Source organism: Anas platyrhynchos, chromosome 2, assembly GCF_047663525.1.
Source record: "Anas platyrhynchos isolate ZD024472 breed Pekin duck chromosome 2, IASCAAS_PekinDuck_T2T, whole genome shotgun sequence".
NCBI classification, from domain to species: Eukaryota; Metazoa; Chordata; class Aves; order Anseriformes; family Anatidae; genus Anas; species Anas platyrhynchos.
In genome coordinates, this window is record NC_092588.1 from 83,824,315 (window position 1) to 83,841,475 (window position 17,161).

The 17,161-nt window shown below is 43.0% G+C and overlaps 1 protein-coding gene across 2 annotated transcripts; it reads right to left on the reverse strand.

Annotated features, from left to right (window-relative positions):
• Positions 1-12,043: 12,043 nt before the first annotated feature.
• Positions 12,044-16,671, reverse strand: LOC113841111 (PHD finger protein 7-like). 2 transcript variants are annotated; one of them, XM_072035004.1, is made up of 9 exons: positions 14,676-16,671; positions 14,378-14,469; positions 14,086-14,187; positions 13,818-13,942; positions 13,541-13,703; positions 13,347-13,453; positions 12,942-13,058; positions 12,613-12,737; positions 12,045-12,507 (listed from the first exon to the last, which is right to left on the reverse strand). In XM_072035004.1, exons 1-9 carry the CDS (start codon positions 14,719-14,721, stop codon positions 12,413-12,415), a joined length of 972 nt encoding a protein of 323 aa, XP_071891105.1. In that variant the 5' UTR covers positions 14,722-16,671; the 3' UTR covers positions 12,045-12,412. The 2 variants fall into 2 exon arrangements, with proteins under 2 accessions (XP_071891104.1, XP_071891105.1); XM_072035003.1 differs by having other exon boundaries at positions 12,044-12,507; positions 13,347-13,703; positions 14,378-16,671.
• Between the last annotated feature and the right edge of the window lie 490 nt (positions 16,672-17,161).

Below are 17,161 nucleotides of genomic sequence, written 5' to 3' on the forward strand. Positions count from 1 at the left end.
TGGTATGTTTAGGACCTTTACTGACTTCTAAAATAAAATAAAATAAAATAAAGATAAAAGCAGAAGACTGGCAACTGCACTGAGAAACACTTGAGTGGACTTGAGTGGACTTTTCTCAAAGAAAGTCCAATAGAAGTAATGTAACAGTCAGTGGTGATCTTGGAGGTCTCTTCCAACCTAGATGATTCTGTGATATTCAACCTGCAGTGGAAAGTGCTTGCATTCACACTGGAAAGGACTGGCACTATTTTTACCTACTAACATTTATGTCAACATACCTGGGGATGAAAATAATCTTGGTAAGAGTTTGTCTTTGCTTTACTTTAAGGAGTCTTAAAATTCTGGATGGCTTTTCTATTAATAATATGATAAGTGAACATGCATAAATCACGGAAGAAAATGTAGTTATTTCAAGGCTTATGTATAAGATCAATGAATATGTGGTTATGCATATTTAAGCAACATGGTCAACAATAATGGGCAGTTATAGGCTTCAGAATATAATCCAGGATGTCCTAACGGGTAGGAAGGGAGGGAGGAAACAAGGGAGGATTTATAAACTTCTGGTAGTGGCAAAAAGGGAGATGTAACCCATTAATCTTACTAACTTTTAAAAGAAACAGGTAGAGATGAAAGACTGATTATACTTTCTGTAGTTAGATGAGGAAAACTTGTTTTCCTGACATCTCTCAGAACTGGTCAGACTTCACTGGATTTCACGTTTACAAACTCATTTCTGCTATGTTGACAAACAGTCTATTTCTGTTCATGCTCTTAGTTAAACACATGCTTAGGTTTCTCTTAGCAGTTCAGTCTTCAGTAAGGCAATAATTCATTAATCTGAATGCTCTTAACTGAGATTGGACAGGATGTTTTTTTCACATCATGCTTTGTAGGGTTCCTTCCTTACCATGGCTTTCTTTATATATATATATGTGTATATACACACACATATATATATAAACTCAGACTTCCCATAAAAAGAAAATGAAAGACTAAGATGGGTAATATGTTAAGAACATATTAAGTACAGTCATGCTCAAAACAAATAAATTACTGCAATTTGTCAAGTGGAATATGGCAGAATTAAAAGCAAATTCAGTTTAAACTCTTACATGTTCAACTTGTTCAGGTTATCCAACAGTTAAATTCAACCATCTTTATAGTCAGTGGAATCCCATTCCACAGTTGATTTAATATCGGAAAACTAATGTTTGAAAACAAAACAAAACAAATCAAAAACTGATTTGTTCTGGATATAGAACTTGAATATTTGAAGTCAAATTTAATTTTTGGCTGAAGATTTTCATAAGTGTATACATTTGCTTTAAGCATTTCTTCATACTACTCTTTCATTTCATAGTATTGGCTTCAGGGCCCATACCTCGGAAGAGAACAAAATGTTGTTCTCTATTACAGAAAAAAAAAATAATAATAACAATAATGATAAAAATGGTTGTTACAGAAATAACTTACCTTTCTCTAAAATTATTTTGTAGTTGAAAATTGGATCTGAATCTAGAACTGAAACTAACCAAAATCAAAATCTCTGAAACAAAATCCTTTTGACCTCAAGCCAAAAAATCCTGTCAACTGGCAAGCAGGAAAAGTTTGCTTAACTGGAGATGGCTAAATTACTCAGAAATCTATTGAGAGAGAAAGAGACAGACAGACAGACAGACAGACAGAAAGAAAGAAAGAAAGAAAGAAAGAAAGAAAGAAAAAGAAAGAGAGAGAGAAAGAGAGAGAGAGAGAGAGAAGGAAGGAAGGAAGGAAGGAAGGAAGGAAGGAAGGAAGGAAGGAAGGAAGGAAGGAAGGAAGGAAGGAAGGAAGGAAGGAAGGAAGGAAGGAAGGAAGGAAGGAAGGAAGGAAGGAAGGAAGGAAGGAAGGAAGGAAGGAAACATATTCTTCTATTTGAACTGCGAAGCCTTCACATCTCCAGAGGAGTGCTAGTTTCTAGATCAACATAGACCAAGTTTTAAAGAGCAGAGATGGACACATGAAAAAGACTTTTCATTGAATCATTAAGATCGTTAAATGAACTATACCCAAGAATTAATTGCTGACTTGTGTTTCATATCCATTCTGATCTGTGTACTTAGTTCAGTGTGGGCCAGTAGCATGAACTCTTCATATGGAAATTGAAGACATCCGAAATTAAGGCCATCTTTCCATTATCTTCATGGGTACAATCTAAAGGCATTTGGGACAGGAGGAGAAAATAAATCCCTACTTATACTGCCAACTTTTCCAGGGGTTACATGCTGATATCAAAGCTTTTTTAAAGCTTCTCCTTAGGGAAAATATTACAAGCTTATCCTTCTCAAGTGCACAATACCGTAAAACTTTCAAGATCAGTCCCTCTCTTGAATTTTTGTTTAAAATTGAGAAAACAATTTGTTCCTCATTTCAGTAGTATTTCATTGCACTGTAAAGCTCTGTCAGTCAGTTGTAATGGAAACTACTAGTATGCCAAAAGGAGGATTATCATGTCTCGATTATGATCTGTGCAAGCAGCAGGGGTAAAGGAAACCTTAAAAAGCAAATGTCCTACTTTCTTTCAAATACATCAGTATCTCTTAAAAATAAAATAAAGCAAAACAGAAAGCTTTTTAAAGATAATTTTACATCTGGGTCATAACTGATCTAAGTTTTCCATAAATGCATGAAATTTTATGTTATATAAGACAAACTTTTTTACTACAAGCTTTATAAGAACAACAAAATCATTTACAAAAACAAGAGAGGAAATGAGACCTGCAATTTTTAATCTAATGCATTTTGTTTATTGTAATCTGAAAGCATCTTGAGGAACTGCTTTTGCATTATAGAATATTTATTCTAGATTTGTTGAGATTGAAAAAAGCTTTCTGCTGTTTGTAAATATTTAGCTCTTGACAGTGATTACTAGCCTTTATCTAAAGTACTTTGAGGACATAAGATTCTGAAGCTCATGTTGGAGGTGGTTGGAAAATTAAAAGTAATACACTGTTGGTATTATGTCCTAGTTATCCCAAATACATAAACATGCTGTGGTGCAATAACGCTATCTTACAAGTAAGTTATTCTTGTTTCCTTCAAAATGAAAAATAATAATAATAAATAAATAAAAAGTAAAGTATTATAATAAATAAAACAAACAAACCAACAAAAAGATCACAATGAGTATCGTTTCTGAACCAAGTCTTTGTTATTCTATGCTGTATTATATCTATTTTAATTACCAACCTTTCAAAACAAAAACAACCACCTTTTATGCTTGATAGTAGTAAGACCTGGTCTGGATAATAAGGTCTACAAGTAATATTCTAGTATAAATAACTAGTGTGTTATGCTTCAAGAGTATGCTGAAACTGAAGGTAGTTGGTAGTGAGAGAGAGAGATGTCCTAAATTTCTGTTTCCCAAAAGAAAATACCCTTGCAAAAGAAATTAGAGAGCCTGTATTTGTTAATATTTGTGAGTGATGTTACAGAAAATCCTACACTAAGGTAGAAAAGTGTTTAATTGTCTGTTGTTTGCAAAAATATAATGTTTTGCATATTCTGTATAACTGCATAAAAATAGTGAAGCATCTAAAAGATACAAGGAAAATGAAGAAAATATAAAACATGACTTTAATTTACTGAGCTGTCCATTATTTTGGCAGATTAGTAGCACCCTGAAACACAACGATGCTAAATTTGCAAAGCTAAAACTAGTGAAGATCCAGTCTATAAAAATGTCATATTAGAGGAAAAAAATCCTGAATTTCATATTCAAGGAGGTAAAAAAAATGTGGAAGTCTTTGTTATTAAAAAGTGTGTATTTTCATTGGACCAATATTTGCAGTCCAGATTAAGTTTTAAGCGTTTGCTTCACCTACTGTGCAGGTATTCATTTTAAAAATTCCCATGTATTGTTATCAAGAATTAAATGATTTCTCTAAGGGAAACAAAGAAAAAAAAAAAAAAGAAGGAAAAAAAAAAAAGGAAAAAAAAAAGCTGAAAAGAAGCTGCCCAGAAGTTTTACTTCCCATGTGAACAATTCTGGCATCCAAATTCTGAGGCAAATACAGCAAGATTACACAATTCCTGCATAATTAATGAGGTATTTATTCTCCCACCCTGTATGCATCAGAAAGGATAAGGCACTGAAGAGAAAATTAAGAAACAAAAGCTGAGAAGCAACAGGCAGCTTAGAGTATCTAGTAAGGAATGGCTCTCCTAGTACCCTGTGATATTGGTTGTGCTGAAAAACAATGGTTTATATTGAAAAACAGAAGTTTATGTCAGTATGTTGGAAAAGTCATCCCAAAGTAAGCATGTCAAATACTTCAAAAAGATAAAAAATTTCAAATGGTTTTGAGTGTAGTCTTCAACCCACGTGTATAATTGTAGTAGATTTTCATTACTCAGAAAATGAAAAACAAACAAGCAAACAACAACAACAACAAAAACATACATACATACATGCATGCTAAAGCCTAAAGAGCAAATTTAGGACACTGAATGCGTTTAGAGAAAATCTTTATCAAGTTATGATTAAATTAACTAGAAAACCAGTTCCTCACCTGGCTATATCTATCACAATTTCAAGAAAGTATCTTCTCTGTCTTGTACCTAAATTGTACCTAAACATCACCTTGTTGGTGGTGTTTTTTGTTAGTGGTGTTGTTAAGTTTGTTGTTTTTGGGGAGTTTTGTTTTGTTTTGTTTTTTAATATAGCTGTAGCTATTACCTTAGTTCAAATACCTATAGCTACAACTGCAAAAGAAGGGAACCTGAAGCTTATCAGTAATAGCTACAAATCAAATCCTGGAGAAGTTAAAAATTCAAAATATCCATTTAACAGATATAATGACAAATATACAGCACCCTGTCTGCCATTTTCCCACCACTCTCATTATCCATTTCATAGGTTGATACAGCTCCTCAGCAAATAGCCCAGACTAGATGTAATTACAGATGTTACTGGGACAATCAGTGCTTGGAATCTGGGTCCTTGGGACACAAGCCCTCCTGTAGGCTGCTGTTGTCAAAAGACCATAATGTAACTCTTCTTTTTGCCTTACCATCCACTAAGTCTCAAACTAAGCTGAAGTGCTCTGATTTTAACAAGGACACAGAATGTTTAAACAAGTCTTATTACTGTTAACTGTAGCATGTGAGACTTGACATACAACATATATCATGCATATCCATTCCAAAGAAAGAGGAAAATAGTAATGATGAATGGCTATTAAATTCAAGCAGGAGACCAGAAAAGGAAGTAGTAGGGGAAACAAAAGCCTTGATTTCAAGGGCTATTAAAATCCCTCTAAAGGGATATGTCCCATGCTCATAATTCAAGTTGTTAAAGAATAACCATAATGAGAAAAATAGTTATTAAACATATAAAGTTATAATGCATTAGCATTGTGTAAAAGGGAATCTACTGAATAAGGCTTCCTCTTTTTATTCTTTTGCATATATGCAGTTTATTTTTTGTGTAGCTGTTCTCATGTTTAATAATTGAACATGTCTGTTCTAGACAAGCCGTGAATGAGCAATGGAAAAAACCTTTCTACTCTCCATGATTAATTTAACTGCTCACACAAAGAAGGTATTTCTTACCTCACTCACACTGAAGTAATTGATTTATACCAGTAGAATAAACAGGAAGACAAGCTGTTACTTCATCTGCTAACTCCACCTTTAAAGTCCTTCAAGATAATTTTCATCTGCTACCTGATTTACTTCATCAGAGAGTACCTCCAAAACCAATCAAACACCGTCCGTCAAATTATGTGTATAGTGAGTCTATAGACAAGAGGATTTTTACTAATATCTAATATTTTTAAAAATATACGTGAAAGAAAAATGAAGCACTGAGGCTGCAACAGAAGATAGTTGCCCTCAGCTTAGGGTTTTCAGTTGCAAAACTCCAAGATGAGATTCTAAACATATAACTTAGACGTAACATTTCATAAAACTTCTTTAAAGTGATTCAGTCTTCAGTGACATCTTCATGGTACCTCGTACTTTATTAAAGACAGCCCAATACCAGAGAGACACACTGCAACTCATGCCAGCTATAGTGTTGATGGAATGTGACCATCTTTAGGAAATCATGCTACAGATAAGAATGAGTTCACACAAAGCAAGAGAAAAGGAAAAAAAAAAAAAAAAAAAAAAAAAAGACTAAAAGACAGCTCAACTTTACCTACCCTTCAAGAAATCTTTTCAAGATCTGTGGTCAAAAGAAGAAAACCAACAAAACATTTAATGGTTGATCTTTTGAATAGGCAAAAGTTTTAGAAGGAGTGCAGATATAATCTGGAAAATACTTAGTGAAAGTATGCTAAGTATGGAATCATGAGTACTGTGATTTATCCTTTTGTCTGAGCAAAATTAAACACCTTGCAATGAAAACTGCTCCTTAAAGTAATCCTGCTGAAGTCAATTGATATCATGTCATAAATAAATAAATAAATAAACTTTGAAAAGGGTAGTGGATAAATGGATGTAGGGGTCCACGCCTTAATTGTTTCAAAATCAACAAAACCCTTGTAATATAAAATTAAAGTATTGCAGGGAACTAGGTCAGGAAAAAGACCTAGAAAGAGCTGTGAAGAAGAGAAAGTCTTAAAGACTCTCAAATCATAGAATCATAGAATATCCCAAGTTGGAAAGTACACACAAGGATCATTGAATCCAACTCCTGGCTTCACACAGGTCTTTCAAAAATTCTGACCATGTGACTGAGAGCACAGTCTAGACAGTTCTGAATTCTGAACAGGCTTGGTGCCGTGACTACATCCCTAGGGAGCCTGTTCCAGTGCACAACCACCTTCTTGGTGAAGAACCTTTTCCTGATATCCAACCTGAATCTCCCCTGTTGCAGCTTGACTCTATTCTTTTGGGTCCTATCACTGGTCATCAAAGAGAAGAGATCAGCGTATGCCCCTCTGCAGAAGAATCTGTATTCAGGAATTTCTCATGAGGAATCTGTAGACCACGACGAGGTCTCCCCTCAGCTTCCTCTTTTGCAGGCTAAACAAACCTAGTGACCTCAGCTGCTCAGCTGCTCAGCTGCTTATATGTCTTCCCCTCTAGGCCCTTCACCATCTTTGTTGCCCTCCTCTGGACACTCTCCAATACTTTCATGTCCTTTTTGTACTGTGGTGCCAAGAACTGCACACAGTACTTGAGGTGAGGCTGCACCAGCGCAGAGTAGAGCGGGACAATCACTTCCCTCGAATGACTAGCAATGCTGTGCTTGATGTACCCCAGGATACAGTTGGCCCTCCTGGCTGTCAGGGCACACTGCTTGTTCATATTCAACTTAATATCAACCCCAAACCCCAAAATCCCTCTCTGGGGATGCTCTCCAGCATCTCGTCCCCTTATCTGTATGTAGACATTAAAAGCTTACAGAAAAAAAAAATAATAATAATTAATTAAAATAAATGAAAACTTACAGTAAAAAGCACATCTCCATCTTTCATTTCTTCACACCAAATAGAAATAACCATTTTTAAAAAGCTGCTTGGAAATAGAGTCCGATTTCTCTCTTTTTTTTTCTTTCTTTCTTTTTTTTTTTTTTTTAATTATGATTATTATAATGTTTTAAGAAAAAAAAATGTTCTGATAGACTTTCTGATTTGTGGGCATGTGAGTGCTTTCAAAAGAACTAGACCATTGTCCAACAACATATTTTCAAAATGTTTTGCTCTGATTTCCCAGTCAAGTAATTTTTTTAACATTTTTTTTAAATTTTTTTTTAAAAGAAGTTGTTTTCCACTGTAGTCTAGAATTTCTGTCTAACCAAAGGAGAAGGTTGATAGCCATCTCTATTGAGCATTGCCAGCTATTTTTCCTTCTGAAAACAGGATTTTTTATCATATCTAATAGGTATGGCCAACTACCAATATTTTAAATCAATAATGGCACAGCATGTTTTTTGTTTGTTTGTTTTTGTTTTGTTAGAACTGTGATTATTAGTTATTGTCTGCTATCTTAAAACATGCTAAAGTTAGGAGAATATAGATTTATTGAGCAAATACCCCCTAAAATTTTTGTTGAATCAGCCTTTAAGCACTATTTTTAATTAAATAATTAGATCATTTTTATTTACTATAATAATTTGAAAGTATTGCCTGAAAAAAAAGAAATACCCCCAAAAGTTAATTCCTCCTAAATACACCTCAAAAGTAGTATTTTTGTGCTTTATAAAGTGTATATAAATAAAGTCCAGAGAAAAATAACTTTATATATTTCCTTGTCTTTGTATATAAAAGGCTTTAGCTGCCTACCTAAATAAGGATGGAAGTCACATCACATCTTTTATATGAAATAACTCTGTAACTGTCAAGTTTTATACACACTTATTTAACATACAGACATGAGTCAGGGAAAAAGCTGCATTTGCAAGCAAAAGCTGCAGTCTTGAAAAATTAAAATCAAATTCAGAAGCAATGCTTTTGCTATTTGTGTCTTGATCGTATACTTTTGGCAGAATATTATTTCACATTATAATCTGGTACATACTTCTATCTTTTCTGAAATATAATTGTCATAATTATGATTACCTGATGGAACTATACTGAAATGTCTCTCCACATGATATACTATGCACAAGTGCAGACAATTGTAGCTGACCAATTAAAGCTGTGAGATACCCAAACTGGGCCAGATTTGCCTTGTCTTTGTCACTGGGATGCACTAATCTGAATGCTACTGACTAATTCCTTCTCCCTGGTGATACTGAGTCAGTGCTGAACAACACCAGAAATGTCCAGATCCATAATGAAAATTAACATTTACAAGGCTACGTTGGTCAAAATCAGAAGCCTTTTTCTATGGCAATGTGATCAGGATCACTATTGTATTGAAGTTACTTCAGCAATGAAATAAGATGTGAGGCATCTGTACAGGAATGATGTACATGAAAAGAGGAACGCAATGGAGAACACTGAATGAACTGCAGAGTTTTAATGGAGCAGAATAAAGAACATAGAATGTACTATGATAAAATGTAAAAATCTCAATTATAAATGGTTGGGGTTTGTTTGTTGTTTTTCATTCAGAATATTTGTTTGAGGCTGGAAGTTTATGGTTTCCTTCTGATCAGGCAAAGCTTTCCTTTTCTAGCCTAATGCCTTTGAACATGGTTTTCCACTTGACAAAGTATGACTGCTCTGGAAAAACAAAACAAAACAAAAAAACTCCTGCCTAAACATCTGCTGGTTTTATAGCTGCTCAGAAGTCTGTTTCAAACTTTCACACGTTGAAGGAATCCTGACAAGAAATATGTCTACAATATTGAAGTACTGAAGCTGCAGTCTTTTTTAAAATAACTGAATTATCTATCTATTATTATTAACTATCTCCACAAACAGTAATGGACTAAATACCAGTATGTCTGAAACTAAATGTAGTAACAGATCACAGCTTGTAAATATGGTTACTGTACTAACACACTTCTATTTGCTAAACTTTTGAATGAAAATGGGAACAGACTTATTCATTAACAACCATGAAAAGTGACATTTCAGAAAATTCCTACCGTTGTTTTTGTGAAGAAATAAAAAGTTGTGACAGCATGTTAAATGATTGATTAAAGGCAGTGATTTACATTCCTTTTATATTTTCCCCTTGCATACTTTGATCAAGAACATTACTTTTCATTTTGATAAGTCGGAGTGCACTCACACTCTCAGAACAAAAATGCAATTGTACACTCTGAAAAAACAGTAAACCTTAAGGGGCAGAGATACTTGCCATATGACCTGGGAATATTCCTCCAGCTTCCTTCCACCTTCCACTTCCAATTTCTATTTCATAGCAACTAGGCAAATGGGTCTAAACTTCAGAAGTGAGAAATCCTTAAAAGAATTTATTAGAAAGATGTTCCTGAGACCCTATCTTTGGTTGGACCCAGAGTCCACAGACTTTTTCTTTAAATTTTTAACTGCATGCACAGAATTCTTTCTGTGAGACTTCAACTTAGACTTTCAATAAGGTTCAAGTGGTATGGGGTGTAAATGACCTGAGTTCCTACGAAGAACACACTGAAACTCATCAGTTAATCTTCTGTTAATGTCTCAAAAGAGAAAGTAAATACATTGCGTAGGAGAAGATGTTTCACTTTGCAAAATTGGCATGTCCACTGCTGTGCCATCATCATAACACTGCATGACCCTTTCAAGTGACTAACACAGACGTGTTTCTTAAAAGCTTTTGAGGTTGACCTTTACAGCTTTTACAGCTTCTGTTCTTTCTTTCTTTCTTTCTTTCTTTATTTTTTTTAACAGTCAGACACATTACATTTCCTAATATGACAAGTATCTGTAGCTCTACAAAAACTTGGCTCCAATTCCTAGGGAGTTCTTTAGGATTTGTAGCAATCAAATCATAAAATTTTCATTCAAAACATGCTTTTAATTATATTTTTGTAGAGTGTTGCTCTCCTAACAAGTCCACAGGTACGAGAGTCTGGTATTATTTATTTCAGCCCATTCTCTCCCTTTCATAAAAGGAAAACATTTTGGACCAATTACTTTCCTGCAGGATAATTCTCAGATATTCTAAGCCTGCTGGGTTAACAGCAAATAATTACGTGTGGATTCCTAAGAAACCCATCACATTTTTTTTCTTGGCAATACATTTCAGCATAATCAGCATAATGATTAAAATGATGGGGGGAGGGGTGTGAGGAGGGTGTATATAAGTTAAGAAACCATGTGCTATAAACTCATAGCTACACGTTGATGTATTACAGAAAAGCAAATGTTGGGTTTACAGATTTGGATGACTATGTATAAACCCATACAACTGTCAAACACAAGAAGAACATAAATGACCAAAAATATCAAGTCAGTCCTGAAGATTCCACTTTTTAAAGGCAATTCTTTATCTGTCTTGAGGACAAGATAAAGAAGAAGGAAAATAAATGCTTCAAACAAAAATAAATAAATAAATAAATCCAAACCTGATATTACTGAGATCAATATTTTACACGGAGATATATAAAAAGATAAAAAAATATACAGACATATGTAGCTACTAACTATTTATCAGCTTCCAATTCCAGTCTAATTTAAAAAGCCAATTTAATGCACATTTTAAGAAGATTTTGTGTTTTAGCTCTTTTTTTAACCTTAAAACACAGTTAAAAACTATCACTTCTGGCGAGAAAAACTGACACATTTTCCTTGGTTTGAGAGACTCCATAACATTATACAGAATCTTCTAGGTCTGTAATGTTCAAAAGTAGAATGATCTATTTTAGAGAAAAAAAATAAGCTACAGTTAAGCTGTTAAAGGACAATGATAAACAGGATATGCTATTAAATGCATATATAGAATGGAATTTAAACTTGTTGAGAAAGGAAAACCTGTAAAATCAGAAAACTGAGATGTCCTGGTTTCAGTTAGAACAGAATTAATTTTCTTCCTAGTAGCTGGTGGAATGCTGTGTTTTGGCTTAGGATGAGAAGAGTGCTGATAACACCCCGATGCTTTAATTGTTGCAGAGCAGTGCTTATACTAAGCCAAGGACATCTCAGCCTTTTGCTCTGTCCTGCCAACGGACAGGCTGGGGGTGCAGTAAGAGCTGGGAGGGGACAGACCCAGGACAGGTGACCCAAACTAGCCAAAGGGGTATTCCATACCATCTGACGTCATGCTAAACAATATATAGGGGTGGCTAACCGGGGGAAGGGGTCCGGACTGCTCGGGGTTAGGCTGGGCATCGGTCAGCGAGTGGTGAGCAATTGCATTGTGCATCACTTGTTTGTACATATTATTATTATTTCCCTATTATCACCATATTATTGTTATTATTGTTATTATTATTTTGTTATTATTATTTTCCTGTCTTATTAAACTGTCTTTATCTCAACTCACGGGCTTCACTTTCCATTTCTCTCCCCCGTCCCAGAGAGGGAGGGGGGAGGGTGAGCGAACGGCTGCGTGGTGTTTACCTGCCGGCCGGGTTAAACCACGACATAGGAGAAGGTAGTTCGAGGCCACAACCACTTTTAAGTTATTCTTTAATAAATATATTCCTTTAATGATCGTAAAACCAAAAAAGTGTTGGGCTAAACGTTTGTGCTCCAGTCCTGATTTGGTTGGTCTGTCTCTGCCTTGACTCTTCTCCGAGTTGTTCAAGTGCCCACGTGCTGAGGCTCTGCTTCTGCTCAGCACAGCACTGGGGGTCAGCTTCCTGCTTGGCGGTCAGGTCTGCTTTGTTAAATAGCAGTGCCTCCTTTCTTCTTTTTTCTTTTTTGAGGGGTGGGTGTTTTGCGTGTATTTATGTCTTAGTCTGAGTGTCCAAGAAGCGATAATCATATAGACAAAAAACCAAAACCACTTTATTTGTCCAGGCAAATGCACAAAGCGAGCCACAGCACACTGTGCTCCCCCTGGAGCATCTGTCCCCAGGCCGGGATCAGGGCTGTGGCCGGCTGTAGGGGCTGTGGCGCTGGGGCAGCACCCTGCCACGGCCGGCTCTCCTCTCCGGTGGTGAGGGTGAGGAGCTGGGAGCTGCAAGGGGAGGCAGGAAGGTCAGCGGATCTGCCCACCCTGCCTGGCCTGCAGAGGGCACGGAGGGCTCTGCCGCCCCGAGCCTGAGCACGCCGTGCCCCTTACCAGTGCCAGTGCCCGGGCCAGCGCAGCCAGCGCACTCCCACTGCTGCGTGGTGTCCCCAAGGCCGGAGCATCGGCGGTGGGTCCCGCTGGCGGCACAGGAGGAGCAGAGCAGCAGCTGCCAGGGCCTGGGGAAGAAGTTGTGCTGGTGAGCACGCAGAGCCCAGCAGGCAGTGGCGCCACAAAGGCCCCCAAGGCTCCAGAACCATTGCTCACGGCGCCCCAGCAGAGGGGAAGGTGCCTGGGCAGAGCCCCAGCAGCCACTGCACGGCTTGCTGGAGATGTGGCTCACAGCCCCCAGCAGCCGGGGAGCTGCTGCTGTGGATGCTCACCCTTCCTCTTGCCACTGCTCGCGGCCTCCCCTGTACAGGCACTGCCTGGCATCGCAGCGGCCATACAGCTGCGGCAGTGCCGGCTCCTCCTCCTCGTCTTGCTCCCAAGCCGGCTTTCTTCAAGAGAAAGTAGGAAAGAAAGGTCACGAGCTCCTGGGGCACTCACTCAGCAAGTGTCAGTGCTGATGCTGGGACAGGGCTCAGGGGCATCCCTGGCGGCAGGCCAGCATCCTCCTGTCCCCCAGGCAGGCAGCCCATTTTGTTGGGGACAGTCTGCCTGGAGGGATTAGGGCCTGGGGCTGTGCCCTCTCCTGCCTTGAGTGGGGTGGGAAGGAAGGAAGGAAGGAAGGAAGGAAGGAAGGAAGGAAGGAAGGAAGGAAGGAAGGAAGGAAGGAAGGAACGCACTTGTTGGGCACGCGGATTCCCATCTGCAGCATCTCAGGGAGAAAGCGCTCCCGGTCCCGGCAGTGAGGACACGCAAAGTGCCTGAGGCCCGCCCGAAGCGCCTGTCCCTGTGGAAGAGAGACTCCCCGTGTGAGCAGGACGCCGCTGCGGGCGCATGGTGTCCCTGCGGGCTGGCAGAGGGAAGGGCCTCCTACCTGGATGCAGCCGCGGTGGAACCAGGCGTGCTTGCAGGAGGGGCACACCATGGTGGTGTAGGAGAGGCTGTCCTCCACCACCTCCATGCAGATGATGCACGTGGTGTGCCCCTCCTGCAGCGTCTCCACGCTCTGCTGCGGGCGGTGCTCCCAGCAGAAGGAGCTGCGTGAGGACGGAAGAGTTGAGTGAGGCCAGGGACCACGCGTGCCACACCGGGGACTCTGCCTGCAGGGCGCAGGCTGAGGGGGCTGCAGCCCAAGCTAGGGCAGCTCGTACCTGTAGTCCCCAAAGAACTGCGAGATGCAGCCCCGCTGGGAGCTGCAGGGCAGGTGGAAGCGGCGCGAGCAGCGCTTCTGCCAGCAGGCGACGGTGGCCCCCTTCTTGCGGCAGACGCAGCAGCGCTGCAAAGAGCACAGCAGCCCCGTCAGGGACGTGGCCGGGGCCACTGGCACTTGCCCGGAGCTTGTCCAGAGCCTCGAGGATTTCTTTGCCAGGGCTTGGGCTCAGCTGCCACAAGCCTCGTCTGCTCCAAAAAAGCCCTCACCTTGCGAGCTGCCCGACCCGCTACCCGCCTGATATCCGCGCAGAGGAATCCGAAGATTCCTTCCCCTTCAGCGCCTCGCTGGTACAGGCCCTGGGCTGGAAACTGGAAGAGAGCAAAGCCCCGCAGCTGCTCAGGGCAAGGAGATAGGGACCGTGGTGGGGAGGCTGTGCTGGCAGCGCAGCAGGAGGAGGTGACAGCCAGCGAGCAGCGCGCTGGGGATGACACAGTCCTGTGGGCTCCAGGTGCCAGGCAAGGGCTTGGGGAAAGGCGCGGGCAGCCGCGGGGAGCTCACCAGGCAGTGCACGTGGGCGCAGACCCCGTCCACCTGCAACATCGGCCCGCAGCCATCCAAGCTGGTGTCCGAGCGGTGGCACAGCACGCACTCTGGGGGAGGCAGGGCGGCAGCCATGGATGAGAGCATCCCCCCACTGAGCACCTGGCAGGTGTCCCCGAGGGACGCCCGCAAGGGCCTGCTCGGGGGCTCCTGGCAGGGCGTCCCCGGGTGTCCACAGCCCAAGCGGCTCTGCACAGCCCCAGGGGGTGCTCAGGGCCCTCCACCTCCAGGGAGCTGCTGGGGCATCTGCTCTCACCGTCCTCCTGTGCCTCAGGGGCCTTCTCCTCCTCTCCGGCAGCCATGCTGCGCAGCAACTCCTCGCCTCGCCTGGCCTCGCCTCGCTGCCAGGAGCTGCTGCCTCCACGCCTGGCGCTCACCAGAGACGCAAAGTCCCCCCCAGACTCGCCTGTGTCACTGGTGTCATTGTGCTCCCTCCGTGTCACTAGGAGACCATGGAGTGGTGGATGATGCGGCAGGGCCCAGGAGCTCCCCCAGCCTCACAGACACCCCCTGGGCTTCCAAGCCCACGGTGCAGCCTCTTCATCCCCGTGAATGGCCGTGGTGGCTTGGCCTAGGCTGGCGGCCAGGTGCCCACCCAGCTGCTGTCTCGTTCCCTCCTCAGCTGGGGAAGGGAGAGAAAATTCGAGGGAGAAACCCTCGTGGCTTGTGAGGAGGGCACAGGGAGATGGCTCATGGGCTGCAGGAGAAGCAGAGAAGTGAGAAACAAAGAAACAAAAGGAAACAACAACAACAACAACAACACCTTTCCCCCACCCGTCCTCTTCCCCCTCTTCCCCCCGAGTGGCGTAGGAGAATGCGGGAATGGTGGCTGCGGTCAGTCTGTAGCACTTGGTCTCTGCCGCTGCTTCTCGGTCACTCTTGTCCCCTGCTCCAACGTGGGGTCCCTCCCACAGGTGCCGTCCTTCCCAAACTGATCCGGCGTGGGCTTCCCACCCGCAGCAGCTCCTCGAGAACTGCTCCAGTATGGCTCCGTCCCACAGGCTCCATCCCTCAGGAGCACACTGCTCCAGCCTGGGTCCCCCCCGGGCAGCAGCTCCCCCTCCATCCCCTGCTCTTGCATGGGCTCCTCTCCACGGGCTACAGGGCTGGCCCAGAATCTGCTCCGGCAGGGGTCTTGCACAGGCCACAGCCTCTGTCACTGCAGGGCCACCTGCTCCAGCGGGGGCTCCTCCACGGGCTGCAGCGTGGAGCCCTGCTCCACTGTGGTACTCCATGGGCTGCAGGGGGACAGCCTGCTGCACCAGGGGCCTCTCCACAGGCTGCAGGGGACTTGGGCTGCGTGCCTGGAGCACCTCTCCCCCTCTCTCCTTCTTCACTGATCTTGGCGCCTGCAAGGCTGTTTCTCACTCCTTTCCCTCTCCCAGCTGCTGTGTAGACATGTTTGTTTTGGTTGCTTGGTTGGTTTTTGTTTTTTTCCCCTGTCTTTAATACGCTCTCCCAGAGTCGTTGCTTGTTGGCTTGGCTCTGGCCAGCAGCGGGGCCCTCATCTAACATGGGGCAGCTTCTAGAGCCTTCTCACAGAAGCCACCCCTACGGCCCCCTGCTACCCAAACCTTGCCACAGAAACCCACTAGAGATGCGAGGCTGGGACACGAAGTAGCAACAATGTCACGTCCAGGCCCAGTCCTGCCCAGCCTCTTCAGGAATGATGCGCAGGGCGGAGCAGGCCGTGCCCTCAGCAAGTCTGCTGCTGATCCAAGCTGGGAGGAGATAGGGATGCACCAGAGGGTGGTGCTGCCCTCCAGAGGGCCCTGGGCAGGCCGGAGAAATGGCCTGGCAGGATCCTCCTGGAGTTGGCGCCAGGGAAGCTTGAAGCTGAGGCCCTGGGGAGGAAAGCTGGAGAGCCCGAGGCTTGTTGGAGTTGCCCCAGCTGGAGGCCTGGGTCCAGTTCTGGGCTCCCCAGGACAGGAGAGCCATGGGCCTACTGGAGGGAGCGCAGTGAATGGCAGCCAAGCTGGTGGCAGGACTGGAGCATCTGTCCTCTGGGGAGAGCTGGAGAGAGCCGTGAGTGCTCGTTGTGGAGAAGGCCTGTGGGGATCTGGCTGAAGGACCTCAATATGTGAAGAGAAGGTGCAAAGGAGATGGAGCCAGGCTCTTCTCAGTGGTGCCCAGTGTCCACGTGGCTGCAGGTGGCCCTGCTTGAGCATGGGGGTTGGAGCAGGTGACCTGCAGAGGTGCCTTCCAAGCCCGAGCCCACTGTGTGTCCGGTGGTTTTGCAGGGACCTGAACCAAAGCGCGGCCATTCAGCCAGGCCCGAGCAGCGGGGCAGCTGTGAAGGAGGCTGCCAGGAGGCTGCCGTTCTGGATTTGCAAGGTCTTCTTGCATCAGCTGGGGAAGAAGGGCAAGGACTTTGACTTCTCCCAGCTGCCAGTGAGGGTGGAGTTTGTGGAATGCAGCACCCGTGGCAGCAAGGGAGAGGAGGGAGATGCTGACTTCGAGGGCCTTGAGAAGTGGCTGGCCATGATCGCTTGAACGGAGAAGGGCAGGGCAGGAGGGAGAGATGTGGGGAGGCTGGGTGGGTGGGACACGTGGAGAGTGAAAGGAAAGAGATGGTTTGAGGCGCTTAAATCTCATCTTGTAGAAGATACTTGTGGAAATTTCTTCTAGAAAAAGCTGGAAACAAGCATTGCGGTGTCTTCCTCTGCTGCTTATGGCCTTGGGAGTAATGTAATATCTGGTGTGATTTCTCTGACTGTGTCCATCACGCTGCAACCTTTTTTT

Bases quoted from the DNA above. Each gene is read 5' to 3' on its own strand.
- LOC113841111 (XM_072035003.1), bottom strand. From the start codon at position 14,506: ATGCTCTCATCCATGGCTGCCGCCCTGCCTCCCCCAGAGTGCGTGCTG. The intron at 14,188-14,377 runs GTGAGCTCCCCG...GCTCTCTTCCAG, and splicing joins GCGCCCACGTGCACTGCCTG to TTTCCAGCCCAGGGCCTGTA. The intron at 13,059-13,346 runs GTGCGTTCCTTC...TTTCTCTTGAAG, and splicing joins GGAATCCGCGTGCCCAACAA to AAAGCCGGCTTGGGAGCAAG.